The sequence below is a fragment of the Abrus precatorius genome, unplaced genomic scaffold (genome assembly GCF_003935025.1).
Source record: "Abrus precatorius isolate BTA unplaced genomic scaffold, Abrus_2018 Scaffold8, whole genome shotgun sequence".
Taxonomy (NCBI): domain Eukaryota; kingdom Viridiplantae; phylum Streptophyta; class Magnoliopsida; order Fabales; family Fabaceae; genus Abrus; species Abrus precatorius.
This window is the reverse complement of record NW_020874428.1, coordinates 30,687,057-30,714,643: the sequence shown is the minus strand read 5'-3', so window position 1 is coordinate 30,714,643 and position 27,587 is coordinate 30,687,057. Positions and strand designations below refer to the sequence as shown.

Below are 27,587 nucleotides of genomic sequence, written 5' to 3'. Positions count from 1 at the left end.
CAAATTAATCTCTATAAAATATAAAACATCATTATATTAGACCTTTTTTTGAAAATGGAAAAGAAATAAAACAAGCAATGCATACAGTTCCTATTTTCTCTTCAAGCAAAATAATATTAGTCCCTATTGACGCCTGGGATGAAAAAAAATATATATTTAAAGAATTAATTTGGTCATAAATTAAACTTTTGAAAAAAAAAATCCAGGAATAACTTAGCTAAATTTTTGGCCCAAAAATCAATTTTTTATACAAAAAAATAAAATCAAGTTACGCAAAATTCCAACACAACAGTCTCACATATTGCCTAAAAGCAGTTACTTTATTGTTTTACCAATCAATCCCAATTCATAATTACATTACATATTGTGTGAATACTATTATTTTAACAAATGTAAATGATTTGTTACAGTTTTTGTTTTTATATATAACTTTATCAAACTATATGTGAAAATATAAAAATTGGACATAATCTAAAATTTCTGTAAATATTTACATAAATATTTTCAAAAGGACCAAAAATTTATAAATTTTAATTAAATAATAAATGAGTAAATTTTTTAGTCTAAACCATCATTGTTCTTTACAAGAGACAATTTTACTCAAGATAAAAAATTCAGAACATGAAAAGGCTATTTCTAGCTAAATTTCTATACACAATTATAAAATTCAAAACCTAAAAGAAAATAAAGCATATACAAGTTAAATTAACGTCCCGCTGATAATGTATGAACAGACTAATATGGTAAGTTAAATACTATTTATATAAATATATTTCTAAAAACCTAAACTTGTTTGTTAGGTTAAGTCGTAAACATGTATAGGCTGCGTTTTCTATCACTACACGCTATGCCATCTTTATTAACATTAAACTAAAATGGAACATTTAACAATTGTATCAAAGTGCAACGTGTCCTTTGATTAATTTATTTTTATCTTCAAAATTATTTTTCTTGTTGAGAGTTATTTAAAAATTCTACAAAAATTAATCAAGACCAGATGCACGGTGAATATAAAAAATCAACCAGATCTAAAATATGAAGAGAGAAAAATCCCCTAATAATACAAAAACAAATGCTATTGTACGGAAAAACTTTATTATAAGGAACAGAACCCTACTTCATGATCTCTCCAATTCGAAGGGAGTAGTATCAAATTATCAACTAGCAGATTCCACAGATATTCACAGAAAATCATTTAGTAATTTTAAGAACCATTTTAAAATTAATAAAACTGTGTTAATATTCCCACATCGCTATGCGTTTTCGTTAGTTTGAAAGGATCTGAATCCTCTCTTGTAGCAGGAGAACTTGGACGTGCAGTTCTACTTTTATAAAAATGGATTTATTTAAGTAAAAATAGAAAAAATAATTAAAAAATTACGTAAAATTTATTAAAAACAAATTTTTTTGTTTAAGTAAAGGAGGAGAGAGAGAGTAAAAAATTGAAAAAGAGAAAAAAGGTAAAATTTACTTAAATTAAAAAAATTCACTTAAACAACTTTTATTATTTTTCTTTATTTTTGCTTTAAGTTAATAAAATTTACAACGGAAAAGAATTCAAATCCTAGTTTGAAATCAACATTTAGTTTGATCTAATTTAACCCGATTTTCTATAGTAATAATGGATTAAAGAAATAAAACAATTTAAAAGTAAGAGCATTCCTTATCCTCTTGAGAAATAATCTCATACATTGGGGAGTGAACACAAACCACCCTGGACAGAACACACTTGTATTAATTTCTGCTGCAAACTCTCCTATATGGTGTTTCACCTCTCCGCTGATGCGACGGAAAATTTTAACGTCGTTTGAATGAAAAAATTTTAAAATATAAAAGTAATAACGAGATACGCTTAGAGTGATAGTCAAATACAAAAAAAAAAAAAAAGTTTTAAATGGTAAAAAATATTTAATATAATATAAATTTTTTAAAATTTCTCTTAAAATAAATTATTTCTATTTAATCCTGAATTATGTGTATTAGAGAATAGGTATGGAGGACAGATTCTTCATATTATTATTCAGTGTAATCTGCGTATTTATGACTATTTGAGCTTGTTGATGGTCCTAATAATGTAGATCAATGTACGACATATGTCTTGCAAAGGTTATGGAAAGATAAAGTTCCTCTTAAGTGTCTGGTATTTTCTTGGCAATTATTGTTGAATATTCTTCTATATAAAGGTTTGTTTATTGATCGTGATGTTCAAATTGATAATATAATTTGTTGTTTCTGTCATAGTTTGAAAGAACTTCTAATTCATTTATTTTTAACGTACTTAATTTTATGTGCTTAATTTCATCTCATTTCTAGTACTTTACTATGCATTAGCTTGGATTCTCATTAGTTTTGTCTTCAGATTTATCGACTCACTTGCTTTTTTAGGTTAGTGTTAGCTGTAGTAAAATAGAAGGGATATAATTATTAATTGTTTGAGTAAGTACAGTGTGGTCTTTGTGGTTACATAAAAATAGAATTGTTGGTGTTTTGAATAAGAAGGAAGTTTTGAATAAGAAGAAAGTCCTAGATTCTATTATTCTGATGTCCTAGAAATGGCATTTAAACTCACGAAATTACATCTATCTTAACTTTGTATAAGTATATTTTTATTTTTTATTTCTCTGAGTAAGTAATTTTTTACTGTGTATATGAATTTTAAGTTTTCCTTAAACTCTCTAATAATATTTATTTTACCTATCAAAAAAATAAAAAAAATAAAAATCATTTAGTTAAGATTATATTATATTTTAAAATTATTTTTTATAATTCAAATCATAGATTGTAATAATTTTAGAACACTCTATTCAAATATAACCTAAAGATGTTTGAAAAAAAGAATTTTTAAATGAAGATATATTTATTTAAAATACATGATTAATATATTAAATTTTTATTAATATATCAATTTATACTTCAATTTAAAAAATTAATCTTAAATATATTTATTTAAAATTAAAAATTTATCCTCCCTTTACCAAAATCGACCCCTGAAATAAAGGCTGAGAGTTTTAGAGGGCTTCTAAAATTCTCGTACTCCTTCCCCTCTATTTTTAATAATTCCTAAACAATGAGTAGTTTTATAGCAAATCCTCCCCTTTCCTCTAAATCAAACTCACAAACAAAGGCCAATGAATAAAGCAATTTAACAAACCAGATAGCTCAATTCAACCAAAATGCGTAAGGAGGTTTGCATTCTTCATCATGTCTTAACAGGGGTAGTGTTTAAGCTCTAGTCGAGATAAAAAAAAAAGCCGAAGGCCTCAAAATAAGTTACGCTTCCACTTAAATCACAGTATTATGATCCCCATCACAACAGCAATAAGCTCAAGCTCAATTTGATGTATAATCAAAATGCATTAAAGTCCTCAGATATCGAAAATGCAAGAAACAACTCAGCTATGAAACTCTCAAACTATACAATAAGTAAGTTGTAAATGAGAGTATACGCATGACAGCATTTTAAACTAGGATCAATTGCAAAAACCAAACCATCTTACTGCTTAACATCTAACGAAAACATAGAGAGCACGTCCATGAAGTTAAATGTGAAAGATTAAATCTAACTTCGGAATATCTTCAGGAAAACAAAGTAATAAAAGAAAATTAATACAACCACAGCAGCAGCTAGCAAAGCTTATTCTACATTACCCATATCATAATAAGCACCATATCTGCTGAAACTTGATGATTGCATCCATGTAGCAAGTAACTTACCCAGCACCGACCCACCAAACTCTAGGCTGCTCCGCACATTCTTCAGTTTCACTCACCGTCTTCGATTATGTCTCCTCTTTCTCCGGCTGCTTCTATCATCAGAATCAGAGTCTGAAACAGAATCTGATTCTGATGTACTGTACCTCCTCCGTCTTCCTCTCTTCTGCTTCTTCTTCCTTCTACGTCTCCGTTCTTCCTCTGAATCAGATGATGAACTGTAACCTGAACTACTTTCCGAAGAATAATCTGATCCCGTAACAGATGATGACCCACTACCACTATCAGTCTCAAAAACTGAATCCTCACTATCACTGCCAGAATCAGAGTCAGACCGATGCTTCCTTTTGGCTTTTTTGGAACTCTTTTTAGCCTTTTCCTCCTTAGCAACAGAATTATTTTTATTATTATCATCCAAATCATAAGTCACAGAGACATTTGCCCTCAGTTTAGGATTTTTAAGTTGCTGGGTCCTGGATGGTCTTGAAATGTAAACCCGTTCATTCTTGCATTCATATGTCCAGTGGCCACTTTGGAAACACTTTTGGCACTGAGCTGTGCCACCCACAGTCGACATTGTCGGTTTAAGGTCCTTTCTTTCACCTAATTTAACAGCTTTCTCAGTACTCATCAAATACATCTGCCTCTTTGCTTCCCTTTTCTCCTGCCATCTGCTAGGCCCTTCTTCCTTCTGTCCATAAGCATTCACATTCCGGGCAGCCGCAGCTGCCGCCCTTTCGGCCTGAGCACGACTAAGACCTTTCGCAGCACTCAAGGCTGCAGCCTTGATTCTTTCAGCCGCAGCCTGAGATTTCTCTTCCTTCTTACTTGACATGTTCTATGTATGTCCTCAGACGTAGCTCTTACAACACACAAATGAACTCAACAGCATCAAAATTCCCCCTCCCCCAAAACTAATTGCAACCTATGAACGCCAACACCTGCAATTAAAAACAGAATAATCATCCAGTTACAAATGTGCGAAAAAACCAACGTTGCAAATCTTACAAAACTCAATGAATCACGAGCATTGTGGCACGCTGAGAATGCAACCGCAATCAGGGTTAGGGTTCTTGTACAGTTATAAAAGAAGAAAAGAAAAGAAAAAGAATGAACAAATCGAACCCCTATATCAACAATAATTTTGAAATCTACAAAAGATTAAAAGAATTGAAACCAAAATAAAGATCGAGGAATTGTGTGAAATTTAGAGGAAGTGAATCGGATAAAGATCTTACCTGAACCGGTAATGAGGAAGAAGTTGTCTTTTTTCTCCGATCTTGAAACTTAGATTAAGAATTGAGGAAATTGGATAGGACTCCAATCTGTTCAGTCAGTGCGGCGCGTGTTTGAGTAAGGAAATTAGGGTTCATGAATGCGCTGAAGAATGAAATTTGAAATAAAAAGCCTCGTCGATAAACCGACAGTAGGATATTAGGCAAATAATAAAGGTAAATTATTTGGTGACATGAAAATTGAAAGGTATTATATGTTCTAATATATATGGAATAATTATGAGAGTTTATTTTAACAGTAAAATTAGTAGTTTATTTAAAAAATATATAAATATTTTTAATATTTTATTTTATTATATACAGAATAATTTGTGTCAATTTATTTTAATAGTAATTTATTTAAATAAATAAATATTTTTAATATATTAATATAATTTAGAGAGTATTTAATATTTTTTAAATTTAAGAGTATCATAATAAATATTAATAATAAAAATAAAAAAATTGCGTGAGATGACTTTTGTTATTTTTTTAATATAAAAAATATACAATTGTTTATAAAATTATCAATATATATAATTAGTTTTTAATAAAAACTAACATGTATTGATAAGAATAAAAAAAATTATTTAAAAGAAATATGTATATATATGATAATTTTTTACATCATTGTTAAATAATTAAAATAATTAGTTAAACATATTTAACATTTTTTCAGAAACTTTAAAAATAGATTAAATTTAAATATTTGATAAAAATATATTACATTTTAAAATATAATATAATTACAAATCTTATTTTTTTATTAATGTATGTTAATTAATTACATTTACAAATGCACACTTAGTCATACTTTCTTATAAAAAATATATATAATCATTTTTTAAGTTTGATTAAAAATAATAAAAAGAATATTTATTCTTTAAAATAAACTCACAAACAAACACTGAAATACAGTGTGATAGAATAACAGTTTAATATTCATGAAATATATTTGGATTTTTCGACAGAATTTAAATTCTGGTCGACGTGTCTCTCCTTAAGCAATAGTCTGTTCAAGGGTTCTCTATAAGTTGATATTTTTATTTAATGAATTATGCAATATGACAGATATTGAACGATGTAAAAATATAAATATAAATTGATACTCAAAACAAATTTAAAAACTAGTACTTATTGGATATCCTTATGATGCTTCATCAGAACTCGCTCAAAAATTTAAAAGAAAAAAAAGAGAGTAAAGTTACATTGGATAAAATAAAATAAATGGTCTTATACCCTTGGTATTTAATAATTTTAAATTAGACTAATTCAACTACCTAAATTAAATACATTAATTTTTAAAAATAGGTGAATAATTTTAAAAATATATTATGATATCTCTTTACTTTTTCCAATTTTAAAAAAACATGAAATTGATGCATTGATATAGGTTGATAAAAGAACCATTTTGAAATATAAGTTACTCGTTTAACCATCTCAAAATATTAGTTACTCATTTATTTTACAATTTTAACATTAAATATTTTTATTAAAAATATAACATTGAATATATTTTTATATTATCAAAGTAACAAATATTTTATTTTTTAATAAAATTTTATCATTTTTCATTACTTTTCTTTAACTTCAATACACTAAAAATACATTTTCCTTCATAATCGGCAACACTGTCGTACTATCATAGATTGCAATTTTATCTTTTAATTTTTATAAATTTTTAAACACTTGAAATTAAAATTTTCAACCTAAAATTAATTTTTTTTTATAATATTTCATTTAGTTCATATTTTTCTCTATTTATTTATAATTTTTTATTAATTATTATAATTATTATTCTTAAATAAAATTTTAAAATAGAATATTTAATTTAAAGATGCAAACTTAAGTAAATATTTTAAATATAAAAACTAAAAACAAATAATTATAAAAGCTCAATTAAAGCTTATCTTAAATACAATATGTAGATTAATACTTGGCTAAAATTTTTAACTTTTGTTTTTCACTCCTATCCTATACTAGTGCTATTTAATTTTGAATTTCATTTCTGTTTGGTAGAAGAAAAAATATAAAAATAAAAGAATGAAGAGGTTTAAGTTTCATTTTTAGAATCCAAAATTTTCTCTTCTTTTTCTTTCACTTTCCCTTCAACTCAATAAAAGCAAATAAATCATTATCCGTTTTTTTTTTTCCCCCTCCTCTCTCTTCTTTTCCTTTGTATCCAAAGGAAGCAGAAGCAATAGTGGACACAGCTTGGGGAGAGAGAGAGCAATAAAAAAGATAAACAAATAAAAAGGCATAAAGTAAGTACAAAGATGGAGATTAAAGTGGATAACGAGAAACATCTTCTAAAGCCAACAAGAAAATTATTTATTTTTATTGAAGTTCTGTATTGAAGTTGATAAAATTAGATTGTTAGCTACTCTTTTTGATGAGAAAATCAAGAGCTACTAATAAGAAATGGGGCTTACCTACTACCTCAAGAATTCAAAACAGTAGTGATTAAAAGAACAAACAAATTTAAGAGAAAAACCTTCTAAATTATTTATAAGAGAAAAGAAAAAAAGGTATCAATCTCAATACGACACTCGTTTATATTCCATTTAGAAGATTTGCAGCGGTGGAGATTGCGGCTCCAGTGATAGCACATTGCACAATATGTTCAGGAGTTGGGTTTTCTGCTGCAGCTGCAATTGTCGCCGCAGTTATGGCTCCCGCGACTGCGATATTTTTCTGCACCCAACGTAAAAAAATGATTATGTGCTCTTTAATTATACGTGCATGTATGCTTGATTCAGCTTATTTTAAAATATTTTTGTCAGTTCTCTAAGATAACTTATTAAAAATAAAATAATTATTTTTCTAATCAATCTATTACCAAACATGAGCTGATACTAAGATGGCATATCCACTATGCTAACGAAGAAAATATACAAGAGTCGTTAATAAATTTGTTCAAGAAGAAGGGACTAATTAATTATTGATTGAAATGATTAAATAAGCCAAAATATTCCAAATCTGCAAGTCAATAAGCATGAATTGTTCACCCTAGTGAACAGTGGAGGTTCGTTGTTGTTCCTTTCTGTATATATTAAAAAAAAGCGTATAAATTTTGTTGTTTAGAATAACATTACCCAATCTTGAACTCCACGAGCTTCCTTCAGCGAATATGTGAGCCCTGAATATAGTGCTGCAGTAGATCCTGCATTTTATATAAATCAAGGTTCATTTGTCATCGAACCTTAAAATGTGGCACAGGTCTTACATAATCCTCCTTGAAGAGACAGAAAACAGAGAAAATTAACGATTTGATCTATGGAATATGGCTTAACACAAAATACCAGCATGAGGAAACTAGAAAACATACACGGTTTAAAAACACGTTAGAAAGCATGTAAACATGGATCTAAAAGAGAAACTACAACTAATAACGTGGAATAAAACGTAGATTTAACATGAAATCAAACATTTTAATAGTCATGATCAACTTTACAGTCAAATCGTTTGTAAATTCATACGATGTCCTTTTGGGTTGAGAAAATGTATCATTACCCCATTGAAGGGACTCCATCCCCGTATTCTTCACCTGAAGAAGAGGAACAAAAAGACAACAATTAAAAGGGAAAAAAAACAATGGAATATGACAAAGGTGCATCTAATATAGCACAGATTGACATTACAAGTTCACTTAGAGCGTTATATGTTATTGTTGGAAGTTCTTATGTAAACTCACCATGGCCTCAAGGGATTTGCAGTTGTTCTCTCCTGCATGTACGAAAGAGAGTGAAATCAATATTACCATATCCCCAATTTAAAGCTTCCCTGGGACCCCCAGCAAAGCTTCGAGTAATAACTAAAAGACCCAAAATTTATTTTCTTCTTGGGGAGGATCAATGTCTGCTAACTCTTAATAATTTCAAAAATTATAATTGGACTGTTACCTCTAAGACCATGCAAACTATGCTTCTTGGCGCCAGGAACTTGTGGACCTACATGAACCCATATCATGGATAGTATTAATAAATAATAAATATCTATTAGTTTTTCTAGGATCGATAAGTTAACATTCTTATGCAAAAAATGAAAAAGGGGAAAATTAAACTGAACTCTGTTAAGGTTTAAAGAAGGTGAGTGTAATTTCAATCACCTCCATTTCATTTTCAAGCGGGGTAAAGTATTGATAATTCAATCCCCAAAGTGTAACTTTTAAGATTAAAAAAGAAATTTATGTCGAGTGCAAGTCTCCAAAGATAAGTAATTTACATAAAAGGATATTGTACAAAACATGTAAAACAAAAATATTAATTAGTATTCCAATCTAACCCTGTTTATCCTGTTCTATCTGCAAAGACTTGCAAAATAAACAACAACAACAATACTAACAACAAAGGGGAGGGGGAATCATTGCACCTTCAACGGCTGAGAAATAGGCCTCGCGGAACACATATTGAATCGCTCCAATCTGGAAGAAATGAAGGAACCCGATCAGCTAGCGATAGCAACTACCAAGTAGCAAGACTATTAGAGTGAAGAGAGTTAAAATTCACATACATGCATGCATATGTGCACGCACGATAATATTGAACATGTTCAAAAGAAATTGAAAAGATAGCTAATAATTTCGAAAATTTACGTTAAAAATTTTCCGATTATTTTATTTAAACAAACCTTTTAAAAATGACATTAATAAATCTTATTTAATAATCAAATTTATAATATAATTTTCAATAAAAAATTATCAAACAAATACTTAATTAAATTATTATTCAAATCTACCATTGTGTACAGAGGTGTCCAAAACCAAACCATTTTTAGAACGCTAAACGATAAAATGAAAAATCGATCAAATAAAAAATATAAAAAAACGCATTTTCTATTGCAATTCAGTTTAATTTTCAATTTCATTATTAAAGTTATTCCGAACTGTACTTAAAATATATTTGTATTATTTTTTATTACAATTTTTATATAAAAACTTTTTGTTAATAAATTTCATCATAACATTGTATAGCATCTTTTTTTTCAATTGAATTTTTTTTTCAATCAATAAATTTACCATCTTTTCATAATTTTATCCTTATAGTAAAAATTTTTCCCCTATTTTTTTTATAGATTTAATTTCAATTTTTAGTTACTTATACAAAAAAATTAGAAGTAATATAATAATACATAAAATTTTAAAAACTACAAAAATAATAAATAAATAAATAAATAAATATAAACGATTCATTTTTCATGTCGTATTCAAATCGAATTAAACTGAACTATATATAAGTTTTATGTTTGGTTCGATGACATTTTGAGTAAAAAACCGAATCAAATTTAAATGGAACTAGATATTTGACTTGCATGAGATTTTGAGTAAAAAAAAAAAATCAAATGGAAACAAACCGCAAAGTAGAGAGAGAGTAATTTTGGAACGTACCCCAGCAGATTTGACGAAGCACTCAACCATGCGATTGAAAAGAGGGTGGCCAAGGTTGAAGAGTCCCTCTTTTTTAAAGCTACTAAGCTCATCAAGCAGGGATCGTGTCTCCAAGTTGCTGCTGCTGTTCATCTTAACTAATTTAATTTGCATTCACTACACCCAACAATATTTTGGTTCAAATCCTCTCTTGTTATTATTTCGAACTCAAAACAAAGTGAGAATAACAAAGAAGAAAAAGAAAGCCATTAGAGACACGAGATGCAGAAAATATGGGTCGGACAACACGTGTTTCTATGACCCACACGTGAAAGTTCCTAAATTACGAGAATGCGCTGTTGGTGGCAACCTATTTGTCAGTGAAAATGACACGTATCTCTTTGGTATCACTGAAAGTCCGATGATGGCGGCTGAATTCAGCTCACTCGTGCAAGTACAACTCCTTGAAACTTACGACTGAGTCGTCTACTTCGGATCCGAATTCAGTCCCATAACTACACCACAGTGTGCAAAATTTTGCTTGACCTGACGTTCCAGATTCCGCCAAAACGGGACTAAATCCTGATCCTTAGGCCACGATCTCCAAATCAAGCCAAGTTTTAAATTTTTAATTACATTCTTGAGATTATCATATGTTAGATATATTTCAATGTTAAAAAGATTTTAGTAAATGCATTTCATATTTGTATCTTGTAATAATAAAAACCTTCGCATTATCAATTATGTCAAATTAAAAATAAATAATAAGATTTTATTAAAAACTAAAGATAATTGTTTGTTTTCAAATGTTACTTACGAATTAAAATAAGTTGAGTTAATTAATTGTAATATTTAATAGAGAAGTATCTTTCATTAATTTTATTTCTTTTAGAGTAAAGTTCATACAGCTGGACAAAAAATTTCAGTAAAAAAAATAGTTACTAAAATGACTAAAAGGAATGATTTTTAACCGAAACAAATATATGATATATAATTTTATTTGTAATTCATACAACGTACATTTCATTATGTTAAAAAAGAAAAATACAAACCAACGTATAATGTACTTTCGTATAAGCAGCATTTTATTGAGTCCTAAGACGTTTAAAGCCTAATTCTTGAAGTTTTGCTGAGTATAAACATATTTTAAGACAATGTTCTGAGAGTTGGTATATTAGTTGGTTTAAAACACTGTTTAGTATATGAAATATGAAGAAAGAAATGGGTGAGAGAAAGGACGGGAAGAGACAGCACAATCTTCCTTCATTTGATTATGACAAGATGTTGGAGAGAAAGAAATGGGTAGATTTTACAATTTTTCAGGGTCCTGTTTATGTAGGGATTGTAACTCGGTTTTCACATAATTAGAATTTTTTTACTTCTCAAAATCTATCTTATAATTTGTTATTCAATCAGACACAACTTTACATAAATGCTGAGCAATACATAGAGAGAATTTAAATGGACGCTACAAATGGTCCTTCTAAAGGCTCATTTCCCCTTATTATAATCCGTGTGAGCCTTAAACTTTATGTACTTGGGAGTTTATTAAAAATTACTTTATTATAACTTTATTTAATTTTACTTAACCAAATATATCTACATTACAATAATTTTATTGGCCTACACATATTAAAAAATTCAAAATAAAATATTAATATTATATTATAAAAGCTCAAATTTCTTTTAAGGATATAGTACATTTAATCAACGAAAAATCTATATAAATGTTTTTAATTTTTACAAGGTTTTGAATGACATGCAGTAATAATAATAATAATAATAATAAGCTTCAACAATAAAAAAAATTTTGATTTTTTTACTATTTAAGAAATATCATCATTTCGATCCTAAAAATATATAACAAGATTACATTCTTAAAATTACAATAAAAGAATTCTTAATTTCATTTTGATACAATCAAGTCATGTAAGTTCATTATTTGAATGACAGACGAAAATTATTTCATATTATTGTGGGCAAATTATTTAAAATTAATACGTAACCAGCATTTATTTTGACCTACATAAGGTTTATTTCTTGAATCCATCACAAGTTTAAAAGTCATATTAAGGCTAAAATATTATAGCAAAAAAATAATTAAATTTATTGTAACTTGTAATAAATGAGAAATACAAAACCACATTTGCCGTATCTACTGTAAAGTTAAACGATGTGTCACAGGCAATAATAATAATTATTATTATTATAATAATAATAATAATAATAGTAGTAGTAGTAGTGTAAATCCAGCTCCGATGGCGATGTGGAAGAACTGCATGAAGAGTCCATTGCATACGCAACAGTTAATAGAGATTTACAACAGATGATGATTCCCTACATTTGTGAAAAAATGGCCTTCGAAACTCACTGCACGTATTCCTACTAACGCATCCACCACTGAAAAAAGGAGGGAAAGAAAAAAAACACAACGAAAGCCTGTGCAGGGCAAGATATTGGCGCCCTCTATCAAGTTCTTCAAATACTTAAGGGGAATAATGATAACACGATCACCCCTCAACTGCACCCTGGATTCTCTGGCAGAAACTACGAAAGTTAACGAGCTGGAAGAGGTAAAATTTGGAGATGGGGAAAATACAGAAAATTATTGCTCAGGAATGTCATACAAAAGCAACAACTACTAAGCTCAAAGCCCAAAATAACAGACTGAAGAATAGGAGCAGACCCACCCATCGCTATATTAATATCTTCCCGCCTCTTAGTGGCACTGTACAGTATCTCCATGTCCACGTCCTCGATGCAACGCATAACCAGAATTTACCCTTTTGTAGGTAAAATTCCTTTGTCTCAAAGCTATGTCGCTCATGTAGTCAGCCAGCCACTTAGCCACCATCAAAATCTATACGTCAAATATAACAAACAATCTGCCTTCCTGCATATGATTCTGAAAGCTTACGATCCATTTACAGCCATCTCTGGCGATGATTTCGGGGTAACTAACGGACGTTCCTCTCCACCCAATTGCATGTTGTGATTGTTGTCTGATTTTGCATGCAAGCGATCAGAAAAGTTTCTAGGGGCTGCAGCATCTTTCTCTACATGGTTATCTTCAACTGCAACGTTGCTATTATTGGAGCTGCTTCTAGAAAGATCTGGTCCATCTTCCTGATTGTCTTCGCTTGAGCCCATCCGCCCCTCAACCGTCCGAGCACTTGTATTAATGTTGATTGCTGTTTTCTTACTAGGTAGCACTGCTTGGCTCAATGTTGAACACAAGGCAGCAAAAACACTTTCTTTAGATTTTGAATTCTTCGATAACTTTTGTTTCTTCAAATGTTCAGGCTCCTTATCCTTTGAAGGCAATTTCCTCTTCAGCCTAAGAGATTCCATTATCCCCTCATCTTCCTCAGAAGCTTCTGGCTGCTTCCTTGGTGGTGGTTTGTAATCATCATCATCCTCATCATCATCATAGTCCACCAGTGACCTTGGACTGAAAATCAAGATCAATAAACTACCTTACAGCATATGGACATCCGCAAAGTTAAACAAAATAACAAGAAACACAAATCTACCTTAACTGTGAATAGCTTGCAGCAACTCCATTGGATAGATTAGGTTGTTGGTGTCCTTTCTGATTGCATGGAACAGATGCAGAAGCAATATCCTCCTCATCACTTGATCAAATCACCAGAAGTTATGAAATTCCATGATAATTGAAAACAAAAAATTGAAAATCACCTATAGTGATTAAGATATGTACCCATCCTCACTAAAGTAGCGTTCTTCTTCTTTCTCCAGAGCACGCTCATCATTTCGTCTTCGAAGGTCCACTACAGTAGCAGCATCTTTTGTCCCACCATTATCCAAACACTGCAAGCAAGCATGTCAACTCAAAACTATGTAGTTGGCCCAGATGTCATGATAATAAAAAAAGACTAACCTGCTCATATTTTACTTTCAGCGAGTGAATTGAAACCAAATGCTCAAACTTCGTCAACTGGTCCCAAAAGGAATCGACTATGTATTTCAGCAACAATTTCAGATTCTCCTACACAATACAACAACATTATCAGTGCAACATTGTTAGAGGCATTTGAGATTCACAACAAATACTTATTAAGACTGTCACCTTTCGAATAAACTCAAAAAGTTCCAAAACAGCAGAATGGAATAGATTGTAGCGATTGCCATTAGCAACAAAGGCATTGATAATTGGTTTAAGAACGTTATTCCTAACAAAATAATTTATCAGATGCTCATCCTGCAGGTTAACACACCAAACTGTTAGATGAGAAGCACATAGAGCATGCTAATGAACTCTGCTTCTATATGGAAAAACATTTACTTTGGTAACAGTCAGGATGATGAGCTCCAAATTACCAGAGGTACAACTTAATTGCAGAAAATAAGATATCTAAAGAAAGACGAAATTGCAATAGACAAAACTCTAGCTCAAAACATGGTTCAAAAGCAAATCCAAGAAAGAAAATAATTTATAATTCTGAGGTACAAGGTCATCAGACAATGATTCAAATCATAAATAGATAAGCTAATTTTCAATTCTTTAATCATAAGATTTAGAAACACAATGAAAAATAGTTGAAATACATAAATGATCTATAAGTGTATCATAAACAAAATGCTTAATGCAATAATTCTTCAAAGAAGAATTGATCTGAAAACAACTTAAACACAAATCTAACAAAATATAATTATAAAATAACATGCAAGTAAAGAAGCAACTCATATATAAGACATTTTAAAATAAACCCATAACTCATGCACAACCTAATCACCCAAGTTCAAATTCCAATTTTTATTCCTTTGCTCTGTTCTCAAGCACTGCAAAGGATACACAGTAATAGACTAATAAAATAGGTTTCCTTCTTACACGCTTAAGCAGAAAGTTACTTGCCTAACTTTATTAAAAAAAAATTTTAAAAAGTTCATCGTCTTTTCACTTCAGATTGCATCAGGTCATCCTTGATCCAACTCTGCTAACTGCATGTTGCAGCAAAAGCCAGGGGATCTTGAAACAGCAGAACTCCATACTTCACTACTCCTTAATAGTATCACACAATTCCCGCGGTTATTTTGGCCACCACATGATTACCTCTCCGGTTTATACCATTTGTGATCATACTGAACCACATGATTTAATCATACCAAGGTATAATGAAATGAAAAAAACTTTCTATAAAAAAATGGAAACTCGTTTCACTACAGTAAAAGTCATCATTTAAGATACAGCAGCCATTGCAGATGTCATGGTCCCAACACCACAGTGGGAACCCCTACATTGCCATATCATGCCACCAGGGCAGCTGCTATTGACAAAAGTGAGATATTTAACTTAAACAAGAAACGTCCTTGGCATCTTCAACCAATTTGCATTTTCCCCACACTTCACACTGGAACAGTTTAGAAAGTTATTAACAGTTATTTCCTTATTTTTCCGGTATTTTTCTGTGCACAGATTTATTTCTTAATTACCTGTTATTAGGAGAGATTTATAGCCTGTAACATAGCTCTATTATACAAAAGTAATAAAAGGAATCTGTCTGTATAATGTAAATTCCCCTTGTAGGGTAATCATCAGATTAATATTATTCATATATTCTTTTTCAAGTCAACAGTATTAGCATAAATGTTAAACTTACATGGCGGGAGAGAATAGTTCGAATGAATCGGACAGCACCAACAACTAAGTATCTTTCTGCTCTCCGTGTTAGTAGCAAAATTTTTTCAATCACATTATTAAGAAGAAAGTTGCACCTAAAAACAGCAAGAGAGATCCATGATTTTCATGTTTAACAGCAAGGACTCAACTTTGATACTGCAGAGCAACAAGGAAATACTTTATTCTGTATGGGTGATGTAGGACACAAAAGCATAGTAATTCACATATGTTTGATAGTATCTCTGGCTTTGTTCGACTTTGACACTGAACTTGAAGTCCAGGACCTATTGACTTTCCAATTGCATCAGCACTATTTTCTGAAGGACAAGATTCTGTTATAACTTCGATCAGTTGACCCAAATGCTTCTCAAAGAAAATGTCAATAATAGTGTCCCTCTGTCAGATAAAACTAAAACAATCAATAAAACAAGTTCCAAAGTGCCTATCTTACAAACATAACAAAAGTCTTCCATCTTACGTGAAACTTTAATTGACAAAGTTTTCCAACAATTCAGCAGATATATTATAAAATACAACTAACATTCAAAATTCATACCTGCACAAACAAAACTTAAATATGTTGACTTCAAATGCTAAGCAAGAAAAAACTTCAACCTGACATTAATTTTAACTGACAAACTTTTTGAAGAATGAGTAAATATAAGGTCAAACAGAACACAACATTCAAATCTGAACCAGCAAAATTGAATTGACTCCAAAATCCATATACAAAGCTACCAGTAGGTGATAACCCCCCAAATAAAAAGTTACATAAGCAAGCTGCAGCAACACCAGATCAAGCATAAAACCAACAGAGAAGTTTGAATATTAATGATAAGGAGCAAAAAGATTTACCACTTAAACTACATACAACGATTAATTGCAAAACAACTCATGTCAGGATAATGAACCAAACTAGATAAATTTTAAGTCAAAGATGAGGTTTCTCTCGTTAGAAATTAAGAAGTACAAAAATAAACACAAATATAAAATATATTTTATCCAAGAAGAATAACAGTCAAACAAAAACAATTTGAAAACAAGGTAAATTGAAAGTTTCAAGAAAATAACAGTAACAGGAACCTGCGGTCCAGATAATGTGCATGAGTCCAATAAGCTGCGAAGAATTTCAAGAAACTGGCAGTGCATGTTCTCTTCAAAATCTGTTAGCATTCCTTTAACCTGTACATGATAGCATGAGTAATAAATAAATGCTCAACTAGCCTTCCCAAAAAGGTAAAAACTATAACTAGGTGTATAACAGATAAATGATAAATATTGGAACCCAGTAGATAGCATTCATGGATCAATATTTAGCCTCCCAATAATTGGACTTTACTTAGTTCCTAATATAGCAGTAACTTCCAGAGACTAGCACAAAGCAAGTACATGGAGTGGCTGCTGTACTTATATAGTGGATACAGTGTAAATAATTTATACACAGACATATAAATGTTCAAAAATCAAAAGCATTTGAAACTTAAAACATTCTTATTAATTATTAATAATAGAAAGTGTACAAGGAGAGTCAATGAACATAAGGTAATAAAAAGAATTGGAAGAACACAACTGAGGTTGGAAACAGAGGAAAGTGAAATTAAGCAATGAAATGACTAGAACCAGAATTTCTTTTAAGGAAAAAACAATTTTAAGCAATGAAAAAGGACAAGCAAATAGGTGTTCTGCTGGTAAAAGAAAGGTTGGGAACATGCTTAATTGCTGCTTGAAAGAAAAGGTATTGGCAGCAGGGTTTGTCAAAGAAAGATGATTCTTCAGCCCCAGTTTCACTCTGATGGAGAAAAGGATCTAAAATATGAAAAATATTCCTTAAATTTTTTTTCTCAAATCTCTAGCGGGGGTTGGGATCCCAAAATCGGCAGGCAAAACAGGAGTCTCCTCCAGTTTACTACAGTAGCCATCACAGCTGCTATCTCAACTGCAAACAAGATGATAGAACTGTAGTGACCATGGCATGGTGCCGCAATACGTAACAGCAGTGTAGCAGACAATATTAATTACTCTGGTCTCTGATTAAATTTTGACAGTCGACATATTCTAATAAAGTGAAATAAACTTCAGAATCATAGAAATTGTAGTATGCTCTGTCTTTGCTGTTCTAACAAGCTCAAAATTTCTATGATGCATTATGTTTTCCTCTCTCTGATGCCCATGGTCCCTTTGAAGGTGTTTCTCTGTTAGACATTCAGAAAGTTTGGCATGCTTATTACAGGACTCAGGCTCTAGGGTAGTGAGAATGTCGTATCCTCCTCTTCATACTCTTCCATAAAATAAATACTTTTTTTACCAAAATATTGCTTGGTGAGTCATCTTTGAAAAAATGAATGAAGCAGGAAAAGATTCAAAAGAGTGAACTAAAAAATTTTATTCAGTAAAAATCTAAAAAGAAAAATAATAATATTCAAAATTTGAAAACTTTGTTCAGTGATTTTGTCTAGTTTTCACTTAAAAATGACTACAGATGAACTGAATTTTCAAAATTCAAGTTGGTGGCAAACACACAAGATTTGGAAACCAATTCCACAAAACTGAATTATCCTACTCATCTGGTTTTAAAATTTTGGCAAACACCCTTTTACTTTTAGAACAATACTCAGTTCAAGGAGAATTCTAGAGAAAATTTGGAAACCAATTCCACAGAACTGAATTAACCTACTCATCCGGTAAAGTTTTTGCATAAACCCTTTTTTACTTTTAAGACAATACTCAGCTCAAGGAGAACTTTAGAGAAAGATTTGGAAACCAATTCCACAGACTAAAAATTATCCTACTCATCTAATTTTAAAAGTTTGACAAACACCCGTTTACTTTTAATGCAATACTTAGTTCAGGGAGAATTTTAGAAGTTATGAAGCTTGACTTCTTCAGGTTCCTTTCTATCTTTCTACTCCCTCATCTTCCATTTTTTACTAAAACAATTACCCGCGGTTACTTCTTACATTAACTTTTTGACAGTTTTTACTCTCAAAACAGACCATTGTTTCAATCTTGAATTCCGTTCCTTTGGCTCTGAAATCAACCTTTGGCTCTGAAGTCAACCTTTAGCAAGATTATACCATGGCTTGCATTCATTCTTTATAGTAATACACCAGTTTTACTATCAGACTACACATGTTCATTCTACAACAGGTTGCAGCAATATTTCAAACTAGCAAGCATCTACATATAAGGAAACAAGCAAAACATCCTGCTAAACAACACAACAGACTTCTGGTTTCAGAATTGCATAACAGCAGCAGAGCGCATCATATATAGGTTAGCCTACAAGGTTACTTGATTTCTGCTAATACTTTACATATGCATGTCATCTAGATAGGAAGAATATGTTAACACGGTTGCATATAAAGCATACCAAAAGTCCTAAAAGAGCAATTCCTTCCTGCCGAACAACATAGGATCGCAGAAGATTAGGATCCTGATTCAAGAAAAGAATGAGGATATCTGTTCTGCAACCATCACAATATTATCCTATTAGAAAGAAACAGAACAATCAAGTGAATTTTATGCAGATCAAACTGACATAGGGGAAATCAATACCCAGTCAGCACAAGCTTCTTGTCTTGACTTTGCAGAACATTGGTGACAACATCAAAGATGCCTTCATTCATCAGATCTCTACAAACATTCAGAATTTGCAATTAATAACCAATTGGATTCAATAAATCCCCAATGCTAACATAGTTCCATTAAAAAGATTAAAGTGATTTTTCACAACGAAACATAAAAATTGCCTTGACAAGCTGTGATATAGTAAGTAAAACTTGCTAGCATACATTATGTGAAAATACCATGCTGCGCGTGCAAATTATTATTTAAATACTTCCACCGATGCTAAGTTGAAAAGCTCTAATTAGGTCCACAAATGGGTACTTTATAACAGACCAAGAAAAACTGATAACCACTGAAAGCTACCATACACTTCCAAAATTAAGGGAGGAAAAGAAGGCAGCATCAGTTTTTTACATGCTTTGCCAAATAAACTCTTAAAAGAATAAATAAAAAGCAAGCGAGACACTGATTTTAGAATCAAGAGGTAAAACCAAAATCTGCCCAAACAAATCTCTAAGATTGAAAATGAACATCAGCAACTGAATATGAAATTGATGAAGACAAGCATCAAAACAGGCTGTCTCACAATGTACCATGTCATGGTGACATACCTAAAAAGCCGAAGCTGCTGGACCATTTGTAAGCTCTTGCTCAAACTACAAAACTCATGCAAGAAATAGACCTGTCCATCCCATATAAGAGGCAAATACTATTTAGAAAATTAGAATAAGAATCTGTGGAAGATAATGAACATCAAACATGGCAGCATTAACAATTAACCACTATAACAGTACAACTTACAAGATAGGAAGAATTCTACACTAGCATAAAACCTCAATCTATGATAAGATTTACACAGTCCATCTGAAAATGTAAAACACAGCCCCTACTTTGATAGCAAAATAAATGCTCAAGAAACTGCCTAGTTACTCTGTTGTGGTGCATCATAATGTACACGACTTTTTGGATAAAAGAATGGGAAGCAGATAGTTTTCTCTGTCTCAAGAGTTCAAAATGTAAGGATAAGGGTATGTGAGGAGAACTCAATACCCCTCTAATGTTCACTCTTTGTTAGCCTCTAAATTGGTGGGTGATGAGGCCCATTGGGGGGGGGTGGGGGGAATAGCTTTGGTTCCAAGTATAGCCAATAGAAGTAAATGAAAAAATATCTTCACCAAGACTTACCAAGTTTTTCTTTGATTCTTGAGAAGTGGTGGTTGATTTTAGCCTAGCAAACAACTCCTGGATAAATGTACTGTCATCCTTCAACAAAGAGACAACCTAAAAATAACAGAATAGTCAACAATAAGGACAACACTCATTGTATTGAATTATATGTCTTCATTCTCTGCTAATCAAATCTTACAAAGGCATTGTTTGAATGTATTATGGAGTTAAGATTTGCACTAGTAGCCTCATCCAAGATTCTAGCCAAAACAACATCCTGAAAGCGAGAAGAGAAGGTGAAGATCACATAAAAGAATAAAGCTATTAGCAAAAAAAGGCTTAAAAAGAGTAAGAACTTCACCTTCAAAAAACCAACTCTATATGTCTGATGTATCTTTGACAACACAGCAGGATCTTTTATAGGTATAGCCTACAAGAGAAAATAGGTGAAATGTTACCTGGTAAAATTTCCTACCACATCTACAGATATACCTACTACTTTGCAGATTTCCAAAAAAGAAATGAAAGAAAGAAATAACATACCTCCTTAAAAACAACATGCTCCTTTAAAAATTTACGATGATGTTGAACACAAGGAACCTCTGGATCATCTGCAAATTGCTAAAACATGGTTCAGAACTCTTAAGAAATAGAGCCAAAGAATCACGAAATGAAATCATCTATAAATAACATTAATCAACTTTAAACAAGTATTAACAGGTAAGGAATGCTAAAACACAACCAACATATCATAAAAAAACATTTTAAATTTAAAAGCAAAACTGCAACAGAAAAAATATATCAAAAAATGGCTAAATATGAAAACCTCATTTAATTGGGAAATTAATTTCTGAAGAATCCACTTACACTCAAGGGAACCAATAATGTCCACTATATAGTCATCACTAAAAATTCTCTCAAAAATTGGTGGGCTATTCAACAAAACTGCAATAGAGAAAACATATCAGAAGAATGAATAAAGACAAATGAAAAAATAGGGATCCAAATTAAAATGATATAAAAATGAATACTGACTGATCCCTTTGACTATTTTGAAAATCATGTGAAGGCCATCCATATTTTCCAAGTCTTCACACACTCTGAATACTTCCATCAGCTTTAGAAAAAACTCTTGCTGCATTGTAAACACCAATGTAAAAGGATGCACATATAAAATATACAAGAAAAAAGATTTTGTTTGTACAGTCTATTAGATGCTGGCACACAGATGAATGAGTAGGCTTCAAGATAAGAAAAAGGAACAAGACATAAAGGAATGAATTAACCCAGCTTATGATGCAAACAAGATAGACATTAGTGATGTGTATCATTTATGATATTTCAACTAAAAATTAATGAAGTCATCATCATCAGGATGACATATGCCCCAACTCCTGTGCGATACATATTCATAACATGACATTGAGAAGCACAACATCTTCAGGAATTGTGATATTTTTCCTTACAACTAATCAAGGAAACATACCTTACATTTTATATATGGTAATAACATCATCCAAATTAGATTTTAGATAAGATTTGCCAACAAAAAAATAAAAAAAACTTGCATGTTAGAAAAATCAAAAGTTCCATTGTCTAGCCACATTGCACAAATAATATGCCTTTTACCACTGCAAAATCTACATCAAAACTTTACTGAATGAATGCTCTTAATGCTCATATAATAGAATAAGTTTGTAATGCATTGTTATTGGGATACAAAAGCTCTAGGTCCTGAGTTACAGAAAACTCTCCACCATCAACGACATTAGAAATCTAGAAATCATACAACAAAAAGGGTAGGTTTGCAACCAAAAGATCAAAGCTTAAATGAATGAGAGGAACAAAACATGCAGAAATACCCAAGTTTTATGTTTGCTTACATCACTTAATAGTAGTTCTGTAAGCCGCAACTGATCTGTAATGCCACTATCAACCACAGTCTGCAAAGAAAAAGGAAAAATTGATGAACATATAATTGTTTCATTGCATGCATGTGAGTGTTGTAACAGTTGTGAAAGAAAATAAATAAATAACCAAACATACAAAATATAAAAAAATGAAATAAACAAGAAGATTAAGGAAATTTCCAAACCTTTAGAATCAAAGGAAGTGTTGATAGCTCAACAGCAGGCAACTCCCTTAAATCGCCATTAACGCTGTGGAATGGCTCAGCTGAAATAAAAGCCAAAAAATAGTCATACTTAGTCCATAAAATAGCCAACAAGCTGTTTAGGCAACTATAGCAAAAGCAATGGTTACAAACAGTATGTAAACAGCACACTTCAGTAGAACATGTTATTTTGTCACTGAAGCTAACAACCAGCTCCTAAGAATCAATTTTCATATCACAATTCAAATAATACATTACCAGTAATATATTACAAAAAGCAGAAGTACACTCAAAAGGCACAGGTAATAATGAGATAAAAAATTGCAACAACTTACTATTTAAAGTATTAAAATGCATATTCCTCTGCACATTGCAAATATGGTCCCTGAATGAAGTAAGCAAGGTAATTAAGCTCAATCTATAGCAGCAAAAACAAAACCCAGGAAAAAAAAAAGTGATCTAATTTAAATCATTATTTATTTGCTACCATATGTAAGAGCAGCCAGTTGGCTCTTGGAAGCTAAGTGCCAGTTCTGTAGCATATTCTGGATCTCTCCATGAGATAATTGTATCTGCAGGACAAAAGCATCCACCAAACAGATAAACACAATGAAACCCTCAAGTTTCATGAATAAATGAATGGCTACTACCCAGTATTGAGAGAGACTGACACGGAGAGATAAAGAGCATGAAAGGGAGCACAAAAGCTACCAACTACCTTCTTGTTTCCTATAAATATCAGCAGAATTGATGCAATGCAAAAGTATGGTCTCATTGTCTTCTTCATCATAAACAAATAAGCCCAGCTCTTCTGATCGCTGCATAATAAGAATTTTTATTCACAATGCAAGGAATCTAAACGTTTGTCCAAGAAAAAGAAAACAGAAAAGAAAAGCCAGCTATTAAAATAATATGCATTTACATACAGCATTATACCTTTGACTACCTATTCCTTTGAATACTAAAATCATACTAACTCTAAATCACACATATTTTAACATGGGGAAAGTGACAGGTGTAATGCAAGGTAATCAGATATCAGAAGAAAGCAGTGCTCATCAGTAAAACTAATACATTCACCCATTCTTAAGGAGAATATGCAAAAAATAGATAATACTATAAATTTATAACTCTAAAGGTAAAGAAAAATGCCTAAGGCATGCTCAAAAACAAATATTAAGGGACCAAATATATGTAACAAGCATGTCAATCACACATGCAAGCTTCAACAAAAAACAAATTCCACTAGGTGTAGTAGTTGGCTACATTATCAAATGATGAAGTTAATAAAGTTGGCGTGTCACAAATGAAATCTTCATCATAATAAAAAAGATTAACAACAAACCTCCAGATAATCAATGGCGACATGTCCAGTGCCCTGGTCATCCCATTTCCCACCATCATTCAGACGATATACCTTGACACGCTGAAATCCAATTAGAAGAGAGATTAAGTAAAAAGATATCATTCATATGTCTTCCAACCACAGATTATAGCAATATAAAACCAAATTGCATTACAATATGAGTAAAAAGAAAAGCAAATAACTACATACATTGATCTTAAGCAGACCAAATGCTGACGCTTGTAAAAATAGTTTATTTTTTGTGATTGAATCACTGAAATCTAAAGCATAATTCCTTTTCTCAGCCATCTTTTTTATCTTTTTTCCTTCAAAAATAATTTTGTGGAACAAATAGAAGGAATGTGAAGCAACTACTAGCTGCAAACCAAGAACAAAAAGAAAAATGCTTTCTATGAGCCAAATGAAACAAGAATGCCCCAACTTCCAAGTTCTCTTATGTTATAATTGGTAGAAGACTAGAAGCAGAATCAGAAAAAGGAGGAAAAGACATATAAACCCAAATTACACAGTATAAACAAAAGAAGTTTCTTTACAGGTAAATAGTATTTCAAAAACATGAAAGACTGAAAATAAAAATTATCATTATTATGCATCCTTAATACAAATTCACTCCATTCCCCGTCTCTCGGTTCTGAAAACCAAGTGGAATAATGTTTTTGGTTCCTAATTGTGCAAGAAAACATCTTTTGTAATCATTTCTCCAAAATGAACTGAAGAAGCTTTCCAAGTCAGCTGAAAATATCAAATTAGGCACATTTTTCTATTTTTCAGAAGCTAATTCTAACTGTTTGAGGAAATTGGCATGCAAAGAATCAAAAGTTATAGAAATGTAACAAGGGTTTGAACCTCTCACGAGAATATTAACACCAGATATGATATTATTTTCTCACTTGTAATAGGAGTGTTTTTGCATAGAACCAATATCAAAGCACTAAAAATATAAATATAAAACTACTGACGGCAAATGCAGCATGTCAAACTGCATACAGGGTGCCAAAAGCAAAAAGTTGAGGACGGTACCCACGAGGGAAAAAAATGCTTTTTACATTAGTAACCACCAAGCTGACAGAATCAAAAGACTATAAATTGGACTATGATTCCACAACTAGGGCACTTCCCAGGGAAATGACAACAACTTTCCAAATTCCATCATCGCATATTAAAGTAAAAGATAAAATTTTCAAAAATAAAAAGTATAGAATATTATTCAACCAATTTGGATATGACATCCCAGGATCTGGCATCACGAAATTCGATTATGTTACAAATTAGTCTGTGCCTAGTGAAAGTTCTCAAGTCAAACATTACAATATTATTGGATCCTTGTCTAATAACTGCAGTGTAAAGAGCATGAGCCCAAACCCTGATAAACTACAGGTACATGACATGGCTTGAAGGTAACAACTAAATTCTTACCCTTCAGTTAAATTTCCAACTTCCTAATAATTATTGGACATAATTTACATAAAATTATAGCCAATTATTAATACTACAACAAGAAGCATATATCTAGCCTACTTGCTATGCTTGGATAATTTAGTTGGCACCTAACAACCCCAATTCTCAACGGACAGAAGAACAGAACCATATTTGAGTGCCTAACCAATCCTAGATGACTTTAAAAAGTCCATTTCTTATGAGATGAACTATCTATTATACACACCAGAAAAAAAAAAAAAATATATATATATATATATGTATGTATGTATGAACATGGTAGCCACATTAAGAGCAAGTGAGCAACTGCCATTAAAAAGCGCGGTTGATATCACAACTAAGAAATACATAAAAGTTTTCGTCAGGTGTAGAATAAAAGGATTTCCATCTACTAACTGCAAAAAATGCATAGCATAAAAAATAGAAATTAAAGAAATAAAAAGTTGAAGAAACTACATGCTAACACTAGAGTATATCAAAAGCCTTCAATAAATTAAATCGAAACGCGGACTCCAAACAACATCAATAGCAGAAATATGCATGTATTAGATTCTAGGGCACAGCTGAAGGTTTTCAATTACAATAGAGCAGACTTGCCTGCATCGAATTAGCGTTTGGCTGTGATTTCTCTGGCGCTCCCATCACTACTCCTTGTAATTCAAGCAACAACGAGCATACTCAATCTTGGGGGCGTCGAATTAGGGTTTTGAGGAGAAGGAGAATGACAGGGAAAGCGATTACAGCAAAGGAATTGAAATTCGCGGGATCAGCAGGAAACCCTAACCGCCATTAACATAGCAGCGTGAACTTTCTCCTTCCTCTTCTCTGTCTCTCTCTCTCTCTCTCCCTCCTCTTTAATATTGTTTCTCTGTGCAAGACTGTCCCCGACCTTCGATTAAGCAAAAAGAGGAATAGAAAACTATTAACGTATTGGATTAATGATGTGGAATCGCATTAATACCCTTGGGGTTCTTGTCAATTACGAATAAGCCATTGACTTCAGTGCCCGCGCTGATCCATGTGATTGCGCGCTTCTTTCTTTCTTCGCAATTTAATCACAAGGGACCGAGTGAATGCGGGGCCGTTGTGAAGTACACCGCCGCACTGATTCCCCCGTTTTTCTTTGAGTTTGTAATTTCACATTCCTCTCTACTTTTAAGGGAGACACACTTCCCATACAGTATTTTTTTAATACGTTAATTTTTGTGAGCTGATTGTTAGTAACTTTTTCTCACAAAAAGTAACATTTATTTTGAAAAAATTTACTACAAAAAAAATTTTATGTGTTTGTTTAAGTTTCTTAAGAAACTCAAATCTGAAAATATATGAATTTTCAGTTATTATGAAAATTTACTAATTATAATTTATAATGACTTTTTAAAATAAAAGGTGTTTTTTTTCAGAATTGTAAGGAAAAAAAAAAGCTCATGCTTTATAAATAATCTCTTAATTTTTGGGGGTTTTGTGTATTTTTAAATTCGCTTTTCAAAATAATTAAACCGACAAACCTATAATCAAGGAGAGGGTTGATTTTGATATCATAACTATAAATCGATTAAAATGGTTTAGTTTAAGTTTTGTTAAGCTCTAATGTTTTTCAAGGACTATGTCATCGTAATCAAAACTAACAAACAAGATTATAGTAAACTAACGAGTTTACAGATATTATTACATTAAAAATATTTAAATTATTATATAAATATTTTAAAATTTAATAATGATATTATTATTAAATATTTTATTATATTAAATATAAATAAAATGATATTTAAAAATAATATCCATGTGTTGCACACACTAGTAACTAATTTATATGTAAATATATATATAATGAAAGATGGGACAATTGGGCAATTTTGTTTCGAAAGTTCATTTTAAATATTACTTGACAAAATTATTAAAAAATATATCATTTAGAGAAAAGCTATGAATCAGGTCAAGATGGG

General features: G+C 31.2%; 3 protein-coding genes across 11 annotated transcripts; all 3 read right to left on the bottom strand.

Annotated features, from left to right (window-relative positions):
• Positions 1-3,322: 3,322 nt before the first annotated feature.
• LOC113847295 (zinc finger CCHC domain-containing protein 10) lies at positions 3,323-5,128 on the bottom strand. Of its 3 annotated transcripts, XM_027476302.1 has the most exons (3): positions 4,950-5,128; positions 4,720-4,751; positions 3,471-4,652 (listed from the first exon to the last, which is right to left on the bottom strand). In XM_027476302.1, the coding sequence occupies exon 3, from the start codon at positions 4,544-4,546 to the stop codon at positions 3,767-3,769; it is 780 nt and encodes a 259-aa protein (XP_027332103.1). In that variant the 5' UTR covers positions 4,547-4,652; positions 4,720-4,751; positions 4,950-5,128; the 3' UTR covers positions 3,471-3,766. The 3 variants fall into 3 exon arrangements, with proteins under 3 accessions (XP_027332101.1, XP_027332103.1, XP_027332100.1); XM_027476300.1 differs by lacking the exon at positions 4,720-4,751 and having other exon boundaries at positions 3,323-4,652; positions 4,950-5,104; XM_027476299.1 differs by lacking the exon at positions 4,720-4,751 and having other exon boundaries at positions 3,471-4,644; positions 4,948-5,104.
• A 2,410-nt stretch (positions 5,129-7,538) lies between these two features.
• Positions 7,539-10,503, bottom strand: LOC113874690 (outer envelope pore protein 16-2, chloroplastic-like). Its single transcript, XM_027512904.1, has 6 exons — positions 10,372-10,503; positions 9,357-9,408; positions 8,680-8,711; positions 8,499-8,532; positions 8,081-8,148; positions 7,539-7,679 (listed from the first exon to the last, which is right to left on the bottom strand). The coding sequence occupies exons 1-6, from the start codon at positions 10,501-10,503 to the stop codon at positions 7,539-7,541; spliced, it is 459 nt and encodes a 152-aa protein (XP_027368705.1).
• A 1,922-nt stretch (positions 10,504-12,425) lies between these two features.
• Positions 12,426-26,766, bottom strand: LOC113847880 (serine/threonine-protein phosphatase 4 regulatory subunit 3-like). Of its 7 annotated transcripts, none has more exons than XM_027477184.1 (25): positions 26,603-26,766; positions 26,239-26,530; positions 24,184-24,264; positions 23,557-23,656; positions 23,326-23,410; positions 23,174-23,223; positions 22,821-22,900; positions 22,609-22,668; positions 21,761-21,860; positions 21,593-21,670; positions 21,269-21,336; positions 21,087-21,155; positions 20,925-21,002; positions 20,744-20,839; positions 20,170-20,240; positions 19,547-19,624; positions 19,362-19,455; positions 17,075-17,173; positions 16,170-16,387; positions 15,972-16,086; positions 14,441-14,572; positions 14,252-14,359; positions 14,072-14,181; positions 13,884-13,985; positions 12,426-13,801 (listed from the first exon to the last, which is right to left on the bottom strand). In XM_027477184.1, exons 2-25 carry the CDS (start codon positions 26,281-26,283, stop codon positions 13,264-13,266), a joined length of 2,655 nt encoding a protein of 884 aa, XP_027332985.1. In that variant the 5' UTR covers positions 26,284-26,530; positions 26,603-26,766; the 3' UTR covers positions 12,426-13,263. The 7 variants fall into 7 exon arrangements, 6 of the variants coding, with proteins under 6 accessions (XP_027332985.1, XP_027332986.1, XP_027332982.1 ...); XM_027477185.1 differs by having other exon boundaries at positions 26,239-26,519; positions 26,603-26,729; XM_027477181.1 differs by having other exon boundaries at positions 23,554-23,656; positions 26,239-26,729.
• Between the last annotated feature and the right edge of the window lie 821 nt (positions 26,767-27,587).